Here is a 17,313-nt window from a genome sequence, read left to right on the forward strand (position 1 = left end):
TGCCACGTTACTGAATTGCTCTATAACTTCTAATAATTTGGGAGTGGCTTCTTTTGGGTTTTCCATATAGAGTATCATGTCATCTGCAAAGAGAGACATTTTGACTTCTTCTTTGCCAATTTGAATACCTTTGATCCCTTTTTGTCGTCTGATTGCTGTTGCAAGGACTTCTAGTACTATGTTGAATAATAGTGGCGAGAGTGGGCATCCTTGTCGAGTTCCTGATCTTAAGGGAAAGGCTTCCAGCTTTTCTCCATTGAGAATAATATTTGCAGTAGGCTTTTCATAGATGGCTTTTATGAGATTGAGAAATGTACCTTCTATTCCTACACTCTGAAGGGTTTTAATCAGGAAAGGATGCTGTATTTTGTCAAATGCTTTTTCAGCATCGATTGAGAGGATCATATGGTTCCTGAGTCTTTTCTTGTTGATATGATGTATCACACTGATTGATTTGCGAATATTGAACCATGCTTGCATCCCAGGTATGAATCCCACTTGATCGTGATGGATAATCCTTTTAATGTACTGTTGGATTCTATTAGCAAGTATCTTGTTGAGGATTTTGGCGTCCATATTCATTAGGGAAATCGGTCTGTAATTCTCCTTTTTGATGGGGTCTTTGCCTGGTTTGGGGATCAAGGTAATATTGGCCTCATAGAATGAGTTTGGTAGCTTTCCTTCTGTTTCTATTTTTTGAAATAGCTTTAGGAGAATAGGTATTATTTCTTCCTTGAATGTTTGGTAGAATTCCCCAGGAAAACCGTCCGGGCCTGGAGTTTTGTTATTTGGAAGGTTGTTTATCACTGACTCAATTTCTTCATAATTAATTGTCCTGTTTAAGGAATCAATTTCTTCCGGTTTCAATCTTGGTAGTTTATAGGTTTCCAGGAAGGATTCCATCTCTTCCAGATTGCTTAGTTTATTGGCATATAGCTGTTGATAAAAATTTCTAATAATCCTTCCAATTTCAATGGTGCTCGTCGTGACCTCTCCTTTTTCATTCATAATTTTAATAATCTGGGTCCTTTCTCTTTTCTTTTGGATAAGTCTTGCCAGTGGTCTGTCAATTTTATTGATTCTCTCAAAGAACCAGCTTCTAGTCCTGTTGATCTGCTCTACTGTACTTCTGGTTTCTGCTTGATTGATTTCAGCTCTAATTTTGGTCAACTGCTTCCTCGTGCGTGGATTAGGCCTGTCCCTCTGTTGCTGTTCCAGCTTCTTGAGGTGAGAATATAAAAACTGCATTTTAGATTTTTCTATTCTTTTGAGTGAGGCTTGGATGGCTATGTATTTCCCCCTTAGGACTGCCTTTGCAGTATCCCATAGGTTTTGGACTGTTGTATTTTCATTCTCATTGGTCTCCATAAATTGTTTAATTTGATTTTTGATTTCCTGGTTTATCGAGTCATTCCTGAGCAGTATGGCTCTTAGTCTCCAAGTGTTTGAGTTTCTTCCAAATTTTTCCTTGTGGTTGAGTTCCAATTTCAGAGCGTTGTGGTCTGAGAATATGCAGGGGATAATTTCAATCTTTTGGTATCGGTTGAGACCTGTTTTGTGTCCCAGAACATGGTCTATTCTTGAGAATGTTCCATGGGCATTAGAATAGAATGAGTATTCTTTGGTTCTGGGGTGTAGTGTTCTATATATATCTATGAGGTCCAGCTCGTCGAGTATGGCATTCAAAGCCTTTGATTCTTTGCTTAGTTTTTGCCAGGGTGTTCTGTCTATTTCTGATAGTGGAGTGTTGAGGTCCCCTACTATTAATGTATTTTCATTTATATGTCTCTTTATTCTGGATAAGAGTTGGCTTGTGTATCTTGCTGCTCCCCTGTTGGGGGCATATATATTTAAAATTGTCATATCTACTTGTTGAATACTTCCCTTAAGAATCATATAGTGCCCTTCTGCGTCTCTAACTATAGTCTGTAGTTTAAAATCCAATTTATCTGATATGAGAATTGCTACCCCAGCTTTCTTTTGAGGACCATTTGCGTGAAAGATGGTACTCCATCCCCTTACTCTCAGTCTGAATGCATCTTTGGGTTTGAAATGAGTCTCTTGTAGACAGCAAATGGATGGGTCATTTCTTTTTATCCAATCTGCAACCCTGTGGCGTTTTATGGGATGGTTCAAACCATTTACATTAAGACTGATTACTGAGAGATATGATTTTAATGTTGCCATGTTGCCAGTAAAGTCTTTGTTTGTATTGGCTGTGACTTTCTGTTCTGTATCACTCTTGGGGCCTTTTTACTTTTATAGAACCCCCTGTAATATCTCCTGTAGGGCTGGTTTTGTAGTTACAAAATTGGTTAGTGACTGGCGATTCTGAAATGTCTTTATTTCTCCATCAATTCTGAATGACAGCCTTGCTGGATAAAGGATCCTTGGCTGCATGTTTTTCTCTGAAAGAGCTTTAAATATGCTCCCCCAACCCTTTCTCTCATTCCAGATCTGTGTAGACAGGTCTGACGTAATTCTGATGCTTTTGCCTTGGTACGTGAGAAATTTCTTTGCCCTGGCCGCTTTCAATACTGTATCCTTGCATCTAATATTTGCGAAATGCACTATGATGTGACGTGGCGTAGGTTTGTCGTGGTTGAGCTTGGGAGGGGTCCTCTCTGCTTCTTGGATACGAATGTTTGTTTCCCTTGCTAGATTAGGGAAGTTTTCAGCTACAATTTGTTCAAATATCTCTTCTAGACCTCTGTTTTTCTCCACCCCCTCGGGGATGCCGATGATTCTAACATTGGATCGTTTCATTGAGTCAGTAATCTCCCGTAACCTACATTCGTGGGCGTGGATTTTTTTAAGACCATCTTCTATTTTCATTTTTTCCTCTGTTAACCCATCCTCCAATTCACTAACCCTTTCCTCTGCTTCTGCGACCCTGGCTGTCAGAGCCTCTAGTTTTGCCTGCATTTGGCCCATAGAATTTTTAATTTCTGTCAGATTCGCTCTCATTTCTGTCCTTAGGGATTCTATATTCTCAGTAACCTTTTCGTTTATACTTTTTTCAATTCTACTCATCATTTTGACCATCGTTACTCTGAATTCCATTTCTGATAATTTGGTTACATCCATATCCATTATTTCTGTGGCAGAGGCCACAGTCTCACTGTCTTTTCTTTGCTGGGGGGGGGCTTCTCCTTCTTGTCATTCTGATGAAGAGAGGTTGCGGGGTTTCCAGAGCCCAAATTATTGACTGGGTCCCAGGCCGTGCCCCTTGTTTTATAGGGATCTTAGGGATGTGGGCTTCTTCTTTAAAGATTTTATTTATTTATTTATGTGGCAGCCAACCGGCGAGAGAGGGAACAGAAGCAGGGGAGTGGGAGAGGAAGAAGCAGGCTCCCAGCGGAGGAGCCCGATGAGGGACTCCTTTCCGGAACGCTGGGATCACGCCCTAAGCCGAAGGCAGGCGCTCAATGACTGCGCCACCCCGGCGCCTCGGGTTGTGGGCTTCTTGATTTTTCAGCCTGCCTTCTGGGGGAGGGGCCTGCCGCACCGATACTCAGGCAGCCCTGTTTGGGTAGAGTCTCCGCGTCCCCTGCGAGGGGGGATGGGGATGGGCACTCCCTGAGCCGGTATTTCCAGGCTTTTGTTCTCTGGCCGCTTTCCCTGGCGGTTTGCTGTGCCTCTTCTGAGAGTCAGAGCAGCAGCGGCCAAATTTCAGCCTCTGTCACGGAACAGAAGGATTGCGGCCCGTTCTCTACTAATGTTCTGGCCACTTTAACTCTGTTACTGTTGGTGCTGCTCAACCCTGCAGCGTCCCGGGATGTGCGCCCCACACCCGGCGTCCCAGCCCTCACTTCCAGGGCCGGCGAGTCTCTGTCCTTTGTGTTTCTAATGCCGCCAGCCGCCAGCCGCCAGCCGCCCCGCGCGCTCCCGGATCTCCCGGTCTCAGTCTGGATCCAGTGAGCGCACCGGGATTCCGGTGTTCCGCGAGATGCCTGGTGGCGCGCGCACCCGGCTCACGGTCTCAGTCTGCTGTTTTGCGGGTGCCGTCCGCGAGTCCGCCCGCTCCCCCGTGCAAGTGGCCACTGCTTCCCGGCGCCCGAACGCGGCGGCTCCCTCCCCCTTCCGTTTATCTTCCGATATCTGTGCACGGTTTCACGGCTCCCCACTTCGTACCTCAATACTCAGCGCTGGAGATGTTCATTTGTAGAGATCCAGATGCGTCTTCCTGCGTCTCAGGCTGGTTCCGTGGTTGTTTAGGCTGGTCTGGTACCTATCCCACTCGACTCGGAGGACCGGCTGAAAACGGTGTCTCCTACTCCTCCGCCATCTTAACTCCTCATCCACTCCTTTTATTGTTTTAATTCTTCACTTTATTCCCCCATCTTTTTCGTGAGAATGTTTTGCTAAGATTGCGTTGGTTATGAAAAACTGAATGAACGTTTAGTAGATTGAGAGAAAACGAGAAATGGGATTTTTCAAGCTGTAATTTTACAAGTTACATATTTTCTTCATTAAAATAAAATCATGTTTTTACCCAAAGAAACATAAAATTATATTTTTATACATTGGAAATGAGAGATAAACATTCCCCCCAAACCTATGAAACTCTCACAAAGGGGGACCCTAAAATGTCTTCTAGGTTGTATCTTTTTAAAATGGGGATTTTTAGGGGTGCCTGGGTGGCTCAGTCGTCAAGCGTCTGCCTTGGGCTCAGGGCGTGATCCCGGAGTCCTGGGATCAAGCCCCATATCAGGTTCCTCTGCTGGGAGACTGCTGCTCCCTCACCCACTCCCCCTGCTTGTGTTCTCTCTCTCGCTGGCTGTCTCTCTCTCTGTCAAATAAATAAATAAAATCTTAAAAATAAAATAAAATGGGGATTTTTTACTTAAAATTTTATCTAATTAAAAATTAGATCTTTTCATCAATTAGAAGATTGTTTAATTGTATTTTACACTTCACTAAATTAAGTTGAGGGACATTTTAGGCCAGAAATATATATATACCTTCATAACCTGCTAACCCATTATTGGGAGATATATTGAGATTTTTAAAGTTCAAAAAGAGGGGCGCCTGATGGCTCAGTAGGTTAAGTGGCCAGCTCTTGATTTCGGCTCAGGTCACAATCTCAGCGTCCTGGGATTGAGCCCTGCATTGAGCCCCATGTGGGGCTCTGTTGAGTGGAGAAGATGCTTGAGGATTCTCTCCCTCTCTCTCTGCACCTCCATCTCCCCCTCCCTCTAAAATAAATAAATAAATCTTTAAGAAAAGTTCAAAAAGATTCAAGGGCTTTTTTTCATATATTCTTATTCAAATAATGAATTTTCAGAGAACACACTTTTATAGTGCCCAACCATGTGATAATCTCTGGCTCTTGCAGTCAGATGATGTAATAATAGTCACTGATACTGTGCATGGTGTTTGAATTATCTTTGGCTTTTTACCCCTGCACAAGTGGAAAACTATATGAAAGCCTCACTGGTCAAAATATATTTACTACTTTTTGCTTAGATTATTTACTAAGTTTCTAATAATAAATTGCAGTTTCTTAATAGTTTTAGAGAAATCTACAGCTATTTTGAAGTAGTCTGTGAATGAATGTACTAAATAGTCCAATTAAATATACACACTTCTGAAAGCTAAGAAAGGTTACTGAAAGGTATAATATTCAAGTTTTCTGTCTTTGCATGCCTTGTATGAAGAACAGTGTGCCTTATTGAGAAAGCTGACTTAATATTTTTGTGAGAAAGTAGAATCATTTGAATAAGTGATTTTTTTTTAAAGGAAGTGTGTTCATTTTATTTTGGAATACAGTGGCCAAGAAAATTACAGTCAATGGCTTCATTACTCTTCTTTTTCTTTTCATCTTGTTAAATTCTCCACTAACTCATATTACTCTGGGAGTTGCTGTTTTCATGTCATCCATAAATGTTTTCTGTGTTGCTTTAGGGAACTCAAAGTAATTTAGTTTCACATTGTTTTTGCATTACAAGTGTAGCTAATGTTTAAAATGAATGGAGTATTATGGTCTTAACAGTGGATGTACAACCTACAAAGAACCTTTGTGAGCTGATTTTGGCAGTTTTTTCTCAGCGCTTCTGCCAGAAACAAAAGACCCCACATGTCTTAATATCAACCTTTCATTTTAAATGCTTCAGCTGTATTTAAAATCTGCTAGTTGCTACCTTTTAAAGCATTCCTTGCATCTAGATATATTTTCACAATGAAAATTACTATTTGATGTTTGAGTTATGCTTCTTTCCTATTTCTGTCTTCTAATCCTATCCACAGACCTCATTCTTAAAAATATAACTTAACTTAGTTGTATGCTATTAAAATTGATATTACAACTCTTACTGCAAAGTAAGCTCCATTGAATGTCAGGAATATGTGCTAGATTCCTGTTTGAGGAGATTTCAGTCCTTTAAGCAAGCTAGGAATATTTTGGATTTATCCCCACGCCTAGGACTCTGACTGGCATGGTTTTGTCACAAATTTCCAAAAAAAAATTTTAAACACTTTATTTATTTACTTTCAGAAAAGAGAGAGAGTGCGAATTTAAAGTAGCTGTGAAGTTGGTTGATTTTTCTCCAGTTACATTCACCTGGTCAGACAGACCATAAAGATGGAGGTTGTTCCAGGGACATTGCAGTTTTGCAAAGTGCATATGTGATTGCAGAAGAATTGAGGGTGTTTTCAAGGGAGTTTTAAAAGACAAGGAATAGTGTAAAACATTTTAAAAAATGGTTAAAATGCGAAAAAGTTGTGATGCTTTTATAAGCTTAACTATTTAGAACACGGGTGATTCTTTGCATGTTTGGCTTTATATTTATAATTCTTTTGGGAATGGCAAAAGTTTTTCTAAAAAGTTGTTTTTAAAACTGTGAACTTAATTTGTTTGTAAGAGGTAGACTGATTAAAAGAAAATAACTTAGTTTCCTTGGTTATTTCTTACAAAACAAAATTCCAGACTATTTTGTTTTCCAGAGAATTTTTTGAGTAGGAAATGTCAGTAAGCTGTTTTTTTTTAACATATTGTGTAAGAACACAGTATTTGCTCAAATGAAAATTCCTGTTGCAATATCTTTAAAAACATCTTCAAACAATTGCATAATACCATTGTTGTAAGTAGGGACTCAAATGGACTCAAGTTGTTTTGGATAAAAGTTTTTATCTTTTTTTTTTAAGATTTTATTTATGTGACTGAGGCAGAGAGAGGGGCAGGCAGAGGGAGAGGGAGAAACAGGTTCCCTGCTGAACAAGGAGCCTGATGTAGGATTCGATCCCAGGATCCTGGGATCATGACCTGAGCCAAAGGCAGACAACTCAGGAAATGAGCTCAGTTATCACAGTGTTTGGCAGAAGGACAAGTTTTAGAATTTTTTCTTCATAACACACATGCCTCTTTATGACTTGTTAATCTTTTTACCACAAATTAATTACATTTTATTTAGTGTGATGTAGCTGTTCATCTCTGAAAAAAAATTGCCTACAGAATTTGGCTTAATATGAATGTACCAGTTTTAAGTTTTTATAGAACTTAAGAATGGCTTCTAGTTAAATGATTAGAAGATAGAAAATCCTACACTCCATTATTATATGGTCCACTTCAATATCCTCAGTTAATTTTATTAATAAAGCCCAGAAAGCATGATTTGTGGAATACATTTACATTTTGTGGACCTGTTGTGATGCTCTGGTTTTATTTTCACAAAATAACTTCATTTATCTTTTTTTGTAATTGCTTGTACTCTATCTTTTGAAAGCATCGTCACATAAGTATGACTTAAGTTTGCAGAATCAAATTTCCAGCTTTTTTATGAACGCTTCTGAACGTACTGTACTCTGAGCTCCCATACTTGCTCCTGTACTTTCTTCCTCATCATTACAGCTAGTATATATATTGAGTTCATATGAAAGGTGAGACAATATATTAGTATTTTATATACATTACCTTGTTTGATCCTCACAGCAACCCTTTGATACTTGTCATGTTATCTCTATTTTATGGGTTAAAGAAACTGATGTTTAGAGAGATTGAGAAATTTGTTCAAGCTCATGGAGTAGATTACTTAACGAAGTTTGAGTTTGAATCCAGTTCTGTTAGACTCCAAAACCTGTTTTCTTCCCACTAAGTTAGATACTGATATCTATTTCATTTTAAGTGAAGTCCTGTGCTCATCTGGCTTCCCTATTAGAAGAAAGAACCCTTTGGAGGACAAGGACCTTGTGTTATTCATATTTTGTCTTCAGAGCCTGGTACAGACTCCAGAATTTTTAAAATAAGCACTGAATGAAAGACACTGACATCACTGAAATGTGGCAGTGAGGCATGTACTAATGAAGTAGTTTCTCTAGTATAGGCAGTTTACTGCTTCATATACCTCCTACCCTTTTGATGTGGTTATACACATGCATGCCCAAACACACACACATACACACACTCTTTCATTCTTACCAATCCTGTGACAGTGAGAATTTGTTCTCATTTTGTAGATCAGAAAATCAAGATCTAGGGGTGCCTTGCTGGCTCATTTGGTAGAGCATGTGACTCTTGATCTTGGGGTTGTGAGTTTGAGCCCCATGTTGGGTGTAGAGATTACTTAAAAATAAAATCTAAAAAACAAAACAACAACAACAAAACCCAAGCAAACAAAAAAAGAAGAGATCTAGAAAAAAAATGAGGTTTGCTTAAGATCACTCCACTAGTTAGTGACAAATCTGGGATACAAATCAAGATTTTCAAACTTTCAGTCTTATAATCTTCTACTCCAGGCTATCCATCTGTGCTAATCGAATCCTGTACTTTATTTCTTGATGTGTTTATTTGCTTTTTGAGAAATGACGGCAAGAAAACAAAGGTGTCCACAAATGGATTGTGTCTAAAGAAGACACCTTTTGTTGAAGTGATGAGTGTATGCTTTTTATATATAATCTTTCACTTATTTTCCTTAACAAAGCATATATTTTGCAGGTGGTAATTATAGTTAGAATTTCAGTCAAGGAATAAAATAGTTCCAACTAACAAACTATAGGAAGACTAAACCCACTACCATATAATATTCTAACCAGCTGAATATAGGTCTTGCAGGATTCCTGGCACTTTCAGAGTATATTAAGGCCCGCATTGCAGACTTGATCAAAGTACTGTGCTACTGCTGTTTTTTTCTTTTTTTTTTAAGATTTATTTATTTGAGAGAGAGAGAAAGAGAGAGCACAAGTGAGCATGGCGGGGGGGGGGGGGGAAGGGCAGAGGGAGAGAGAGAATCAGCTCAATCCCAGCACCCTGAGATCATGACCTGAGCCGAAATCAAGAGCCAGCCAGGCACCCTGAAATACTGTGCTTCTTGAGTAGAAAGATTTGCTTTACTAACACCTGAAAGAATGGTAATAGTTATAGGCAATTCGGTATTTTTATATAGAATAATTATGTCAGCACAATTTATATGTTGTAATACAGGGATTCAAAGAAAATTTATACCTATACATGTAATATGAAGCATGATACAAAGAGTACATTTAACATATCCTAAACATTTATAATTTTTATTTTTTCAGGCCCATATTTTTTTTTCAGTAGAATTTTTTCCTAAATAAAATTGGTCTTCGATCTGTATCAACATTTTTGACATTTTTGGTAGTATCATCCATTTTTTTCTAATAATGCTAAAAGAGCTATGAAAGACTGGTGAAATTTGAGTAGTGTGTATGATATTAAATTATGAATCAGGAAGACTTCAGGGGCGTCTGGGTGGCTCAGTCAGTTAAGCATCCAACTCTTGATTTTGGCTCAGGTCATGATCTCAGGGTTGTGAGATTGAGCTCCCTATCTATCTCCATGCTGGGCATGGATCCTGCTTAAGATTCTCTCTCTCTCGGGGCACTGGGGGGGCTCAGTTGGTTAAGCATCTGACTTAGGCTCAGGTCATCATCTCTTGGTCCTGTGATTGAGCCCTGCATCGGGCTCCTTGCTTAGCAGGCAGCCTGCTTCTCCCTCTGCCCACCGCTTCCCAGCTTGTGCTCTCTGTCTCTGACAAATAAATAAATAAATAAAATCTTAAAAAAAAAAATAGATTCTCTCCCTCTGCCCCCCCGCCCCAAAAAGGCTATAGCTTATCAATATTTGAAGGTGCTAGTATTTTATATCCTTCTGCAGTAGACAAATTGCCTCTAAATTTTAATCTGGAAGATCACTAGAATGACTGAAAAAGGTTTACAACTACATGGCTTTTATATTTTTTCTACTTCTATTACAGTTTCTATACAAATTATTCAAATCTTGATTATAAAAGAGAAGATGAAAGTGTAAGCACGTTATTCAGGAAGCATGCAGAATATTACTACCATGTTGTTTCTCAGTTTTTTCAGTCATAAATGCAAAGCAGAAGTATGTAACATGTTTTTGGATTTTATTTTGCTTTATTAGCTCCTCAAGAGTTATTGATCTATGAAATGGCAGAGAATGGAAAAAACTGTGACCAGAGACGTGTAGCAATGAACAAGGAACAATATAATGGAAACTTCACAGGTAAATTATGGTGGTTTGGAGGGAGAAGATCTGCAGGCTTAAATGATATCCTTTTCATAGGAGTAAAATAGAAATACATCTAATATTTATATCTTTTGTTAATATAATAAGAAAATAAGATTCTTGTATGTCTTGTATTAGATTACAGAAGTCCCCCCTCCCCCTTGTCTGCATTTTCTTTTTCCACGGTTTCAGTTACCTATGGCCAACTGCAGTCCAGAAACAGAATGATCTATTATCAGAAGGTCAGTAAAAGCCTAATGCCAGGTCACATTGCCTACATCATTCACTGCATTTCATCTCATCTCATAAGCATTTTATTATGTCACGAAATCTCAAGGACAGTACAGTAAGACATTTTGAGAGAGAGAGAGTTACATTCACATAACTTACAGTATATTTTTATAATTGTTATTAATTACTGCTGTCAATCTTGCTACCTAATTTATAAATTAAACTTTATCACATCTATATAGATATAGGAAAAAACATATTATATATAGGGTTCAGTACTGTCTGTGGCTTCAGACATCCACCGGGGGTCTTGGAACATGTCCCTTACAGATAAAGGGAAACTACTGTAATTATCTTTTGTTTACTCCTCATAGTAAATTAAATTATGGGCCAGCGCCGATATGGTGAATTTTGATAGTGGTAGCAGAAGCAGCCTAGTCACAGTCACATCAGCACTGTTCTAGGTACAAGATTATTATTAGTTAATCTTATGGTGTAGTAAGTATTTATTTGGTATTGTTTGGTGCTCAGTATTATCATGCTATTTTGTAACTTTAGAAGTAAATTATAAAGTTACTTATTACACTAATCCTAAATACACAAATATCAAAAAAGTTAGAATGTGATCATTGTGGGTTTATTTAAAATTTTTCATTTGTGATAAATAGATTTATATTTTCACCAAATTTGGAATTTGTGAGAAATTTCAGTATATTTGACTCTTATTCATACATTTACCAAAAAAAAAAAAAAAGAAAGCCCTGAAAATTATGGTTTTTATTTACATCCATGTAAATAAACTTTCCTTAATGTGTTTAAAGGACAATGAAATATTTTCCACTTCTGTTAATTGTAATGGTTTTCTTTTTGACTTCTGAATTGTTTGGCATCTCAAATATATTGCAAGTAATACTCTAGCATGGTGATAATATATCATAGAAATTCTCTTACATTGGAAGAAGTGCAAGCTATCTGAAATTATAGTTTCTCTTTGCCTTGATCACTACGTTGCCTTGCAGAACACATTTTGCAGCACTTATCTGACTTTTGGTTACTCTGATTATTGATAAATTTTATATCTTTTCACCAAGAGTTTCAGAATTCAGAGATAGGCATGCATATGTCATATAGTCTCTTCATATTAGGAGGTTTTGCATGTTATTTTTTCTTTCCTTTCTTTCAAAAAGCATGTACATTTATATGTTCTTCCCCTGCTGCCCACCCCCTTGGAATTTAAAATTAATGTTAATATGACACAGTTACTCTCCTGTACTGTGGGGTTTTTTGTTGTTGTTGTTGTTTTTTGGCTTAATATTTCCTAGAGATTGTGCTATAATTGTACGTGAAGAACTTCTTCATTATGGCTGCTTAGTATCCCATTGTATGAATATAGCATACTTTAATCACTCCTCTGTCTGCCATTAACATTTAAGTTGTTTATAATCTTTTGCTTAGACAGGTAACATTGCGTTGAATAAACTTGTACAAGAGACATTTCATCTCATACCTAATCATTCTTAGAAATGGGATTATTGGGTTATAGGGTATATACATTTGTAATTTTGGTAATAACCTTAATTGTACACTTATACACTTATTGTCAGACTCTTCTGAAAGCTTTACATACATTAACTCATTTAATCTTTGCAGCGACCCTAAAAAAGTAAGTACTATTTTCATTTTCATTTTATAGAAGGGAATACTGAGAGATAGAAAGGTTAACTAACTTTCCCGAGGTCACATGACTTGTAACCAGAATTTGGAACCAAGTAGTTTGCCTTCCCATTTTGAACTCTAAACCACTTTGTTCTCTGACATGATGCTAATTGTCCTTCATAGAAGGTGGGCTAGCTTAGTATTCCAGTAGCATACAAGAAAGGAAACTTGTGTCCTAACAATAAAATAATTGCAAAAATAGTTCTCAAAGTAAAGCAGAAGCACCTAGCCTGTCTAAGACTTATCATGTGAACACATTGCTTGTTTTTTTTGAGGTCAATATGCAGTCCTTCCAATGTGGGATGGAAAAGTAGATGAATTTTGAAAGTGATTGGAAAAAGTGAATATTCTGTTTTAATTTCTGTGCTAATGTTTTTCAGACCCCTCTTCAGTGAATGAAAAGAAGAGGAGGGATCGGGAAGAAAGGCAGAATATTGTCCTATGGAGACAGCCGCTCATTACCTTGCAGTATTTTTCTCTGGAAATCCTAGTAATCTTGAAGGAATGGACCTCAAAGTAAAGAGCCTTCCATTACCTTTTATATAAACCTTATTTACTAATTTTAGAAATCTTTAACAATCTCTACAAACTGCTCTTTTGAAATGAATTAATTAAATTTAGAATGTTTTAGGAACATGCTATTTTTCTTTCTGTAGTTTGAAGAAAAATAGATTAGGGGAGTATATTGCTATTTGCTCACTGGATTATTACAGTTGACCTCTGTCTCCCGTTGAATCTTTTATGTAAAGGAGAACATAGGAAATGAGATTTTTTTTTCTTCTGGCTTTACCTTTAGGGGTAATTGGACCTGTGTACATTAGATACACTGATTCTTTAGTAGGACAGAGTTCAGGATACGTGGCACTTTTACTGATAATTTGAGCCAATGAAAAAGGACTCTGCCATGGAAATGTGTTGTATCTTTAAATTTAGTACTTATAAGTCCTGTTTCAGATATAATAAAGAGCAAGTTGAACTTTTGCATGCCTTATCATTTTGGACTGGCCTTTCTAAGTTATTATCCTCAATAATATCGTACGTTTTTATTGTACTTACAGTCTGTAAAGCATTTTTTAACTTTTTTCAGTTCATTTGATCCTTAAAGCAACTCTGTGAAACTAGTAAAACAAATATATGATTACAGTTGACCCTTGAACCACATAGGGATTAGCGGTGCCAACCCCCACACAGTTGAAAATCCGTGTATAACTTTGACTCCTCAAAAACTTAGCTACTAATAGCCTACTTTTGACCAGAAGCTTTGTGTATATATTATGTACTATATTCTTATAATATAGTAAGCGAGGGAGAAGAAAATCTTATGAAGAAAATCTTACTAAGAAAATCATAAGGAAGAGAAAATACATTTACAGTCCTATACTGTAAAAAAAATCCACATGTAGTCCTGCGCAGTTCTGACCCATGTTGTGGTCAACTGTATTATGCTTTTAAAAACAAACAGAATCAGTTGTTTAAGTGTCTTACTCAAAGGTCCTCTAACTTGAAGGCCAGTGCTTTTTTCATTATATTATAACACCTGTCCCAGTGAGAATTTGGGATGTAATCAAGGTCAGTCTTTTGGGTAAGGGAAAGGCTACTACAGTAGGGCTTATGATAAGAAATTGGATGTTCTATTCCCATGTATCTTCTTTTGACCTTTTTCTGTACCCCAAGAGACCATCGTGTTTAAGGACAGAAGAGTTCTGCCCAAAAGAACTGATTCTACAGCTATGCTAAATAACCTAAGTGCTTCAAGAAATTGTTTTGGGAGTGACAGATCCTGTGAGATATTTCATTTATTTTTGTTTTTAAATTGTTTTTAAGATTATGGCATCGTCAAAGCATTGTGGTGTCTTTTTTACTGCTGCTTGCTGTACTTATAGCTACGTATTATGTTGAAGGAGCACATCAACAGGTAAGAGGTTCAGCAGCTTTTCTGTTCTTGTGCCTGTACCTCCCAAACAGTGTCAAAATGGGACTGTTGTGGGTTTGATAAAATTTCTACCCTCCACATTTTTAGACTTGGTTTGGTTTTTTAAATTTATCTCAACTGGTATCTTAATGTCTTTAAGACCAAATATTAAAAATATTCTTGTGGCAGTTCATGGCTGCTGAGCATTTATATTTGGCATATATCATTTTTATTTTCAAGGATTCAAATGTAACTTTCCTGATGGTGTTTAGTCAAAATAGCCTGAATCTTTTAATCAGCACTGAAGTCTTCATATTTTCTATAACACTCTGCTGTGATCCAGCCATCCAGATATATTCATCCTAGATTGAAGGTTAGGTTTTATGTGTATAAAAAGGGAGAAGTTCATTTGCCTGTAGTCTGTAAGTGCAATGTAACTGAATGGAAAATAGGACATTTTGTTAATAACTTTAGTTAAAATAGTAAAACATTAATGTATTCTAATGGGAAATGGTTCTAAAAGTGGTATTGTTTTATTTTTTAAAGCAGTTAACCTGTAATCGCAGAGAAGTTTTTATAGTTTTAAATTCATTTCTTTTAAATATTTTGAAGAAATCTGTGTGTGTCATTAAGAGTTTGCAAGGAACTGGTTTAATGAATTTACTTGCCAGTATGAGAATCTAGAATCTAGTGTCTGGAATGCTTCCAAGAAGTCCATAGCTCTGTGGACTTCATTCAGTTTACTCTTGTTTAAAAAGCATCTTGGTCTTAAATATACAAAAATAATTTTATTCCATTTTTTACTTGGATAAACAAGAATATATTCCATTCACAAATATATGAATAACTGCCCCACTCTCACCGCTGTTTATTACAGTGCTTTCTTAAAGTCTCTGTAACTTTCAGATATCTTTAAAACTTTTATTCTCATAGTTATCTTAATAGTAATTTGCGTTTTTCATATAAATTCATTTGCAATAGTAGGACTTTAAAGGTCTAAACACAAGAGCTTTATTACAATTAGATGCATTTTTTGCCTCTCTGACATCACATATAAGAAGAATTAGTTCTCTTGAAGGGGTTTCTTTCTTCCTATTAGAAAATTACTTTAGTTGGTTTGTTTTATTTTTATAATAGGTGATAAATAACATATTTTTGTTTAACAAACCTGTTGGGTTTTTTCTCACTGTATCCTTTTTATTTTTCAGTATGTGCAACGTATAGAGAAACAATTTCTTTTGTATGCCTACTGGATAGGCTTAGGAATTTTGTCTTCTGTTGGGCTTGGAACAGGGCTGCACACCTTCCTCCTTTATCTGGTAAGAATAACAATAAGCAAGATTGAAAGAGATGTTTTAATTGGTGCTTTTACTTCAGAAGTTAAAATTCTAAGATTTTTATTTACTTACCTTTGCATTTTAGAAGCATTCTCATCCTCAGATTCGTGTTTTAAGTTTGATTTAGAATTCTGTTTTTCTTTTGGGTTGAGGTTTTAAAAAGAGAAGAGGGAAAAACCCTTGGGCAGATGAGATTGGTTACTTAAATTAATTCAGCCAGGAAATGTTTTTTATCCTTCCAGATTTTGGAATAATGGTTCTTTTGCTTATGCAGTTGTCGTTTTAATAGTTGAAGTTCTTTAAAAGTACAAAATTTCATGTAAGGCTTAGAATTAATTTGAACAGTTTACTTTCTCTGTTAATCAGCAAATGAGAAATGGTGTCTTCCCTCATGTCCTCAGACACCATGTATACACACCTGGATAGTCATTTTGGTATTGAATGTGGTTAATCATATGCATGTAGAATTAAAAGCTTTCTTAAGTCCTTTTAAATCAAAATATAAAATGTACCCCTCCTAAAAATATTATTTTACTTATGAAATTAGAGAGATAAAAGATAGGTTTTCCAAATGTACTGAAATTATAGCAGAACTAGGACCAGGGGATGACAAGCAAGACATCTAGGGCACAGAATTTAAATGGCACTTTCAGGGTCATGTAAATATGGGCTTGATGAGTGAGTATTTCATTAAATTTTGTGCCCTGGATGCCTCTTTTATTTCACTCTATTCCTGTTCCTGAGGAATTGAAAACAATTCCATATTTGAAGTAGCTTGATCTTGATTGGGGAAAGACAGGTGAAAAGTTGTCACAGCTGTACTGATTGCCAAATAAAGTTCAACACAGCAAACACTTCTGATCTTTATGCTTCAATGAATTCATTTCTGAAGCAGGAAACATAAGTATTAAGGAATGATTGTTCAGAAGGCTGCTGAATTAATGGCCTGAAGAATAATTTGAGACTTAATCAATTCACAACTTCTCCAAGTTTTTAGGACTTTAAAATCTCAAATTTTAGAATTCTCTTCATGATTGGTTGCTGATTTTATCCCAAATAGGGGCATAAATCTCAGAGAACTAATCCATATTAGTGTTTCTTTAATAATTACAGTTTTAGAAGTATAATGCTATATTAGAGGTTGAGGGAGAAGGGAAAAGAAAGAATTTCAGGTTATATAGGTTACCTTCTGTTCTTTTCTAGACCTTTCCTCTGAGATTCCTTGGGAAAACCAGATTCAGGAATTCATTTGTAGCATTTGATTAATTTAGAAGTATCTAAAAAGCAACCCAGGTAGCAAATTCTGCCGAATCTTAAAAGGGATTCTAATGAAACTTAGAAATTGCACAATAAGTTAAAGAAATTTGAAACAAGGAAGTTTTATGTTTCCTGTTTCTTTTCATATCCATGAGAAACCTTCATAAAATGACATTTATAAAATGTCTTGATATGAAACGTTATTTTGATTCCATTGATCCAAGTATCCAGTAAAGTGTTTAGAAACATACAAATAATCATTTATTATAAAATTTGTTTGAGTGAAAAGGCAAGTCTTCCATAAATTAAGGAGTTCTGGTGGGGGCTCAGAGCGCAGATTTAATGGAGTGTGGTTAGGCTTTTCACAAGTG

The 17,313-nt window shown here is 36.6% G+C and overlaps 1 protein-coding gene across 1 annotated transcript in view; it reads left to right on the forward strand.

Moving 5' to 3' along the window:
• VMP1 (vacuole membrane protein 1) overlaps positions 1-17,313 on the forward strand; it is a 131,586-nt gene that overhangs the window by 16,472 nt on the left and 97,801 nt on the right. The window contains exons 2-5 of the mRNA XM_026517472.4: positions 10,385-10,486; positions 12,817-12,952; positions 14,261-14,351; positions 15,557-15,667. Of these exons, the coding sequence (XP_026373257.1) occupies positions 10,411-10,486; positions 12,817-12,952; positions 14,261-14,351; positions 15,557-15,667 (414 nt within the window). The 5' untranslated portion in view covers positions 10,385-10,410. The remainder of the gene's footprint in view (positions 1-10,384; positions 10,487-12,816; positions 12,953-14,260; positions 14,352-15,556; positions 15,668-17,313) is intronic.

This window comes from Ursus arctos, unplaced genomic scaffold, assembly GCF_023065955.2.
Source record: "Ursus arctos isolate Adak ecotype North America unplaced genomic scaffold, UrsArc2.0 scaffold_24, whole genome shotgun sequence".
NCBI lineage: Eukaryota > Metazoa > Chordata > Mammalia > Carnivora > Ursidae > Ursus > Ursus arctos.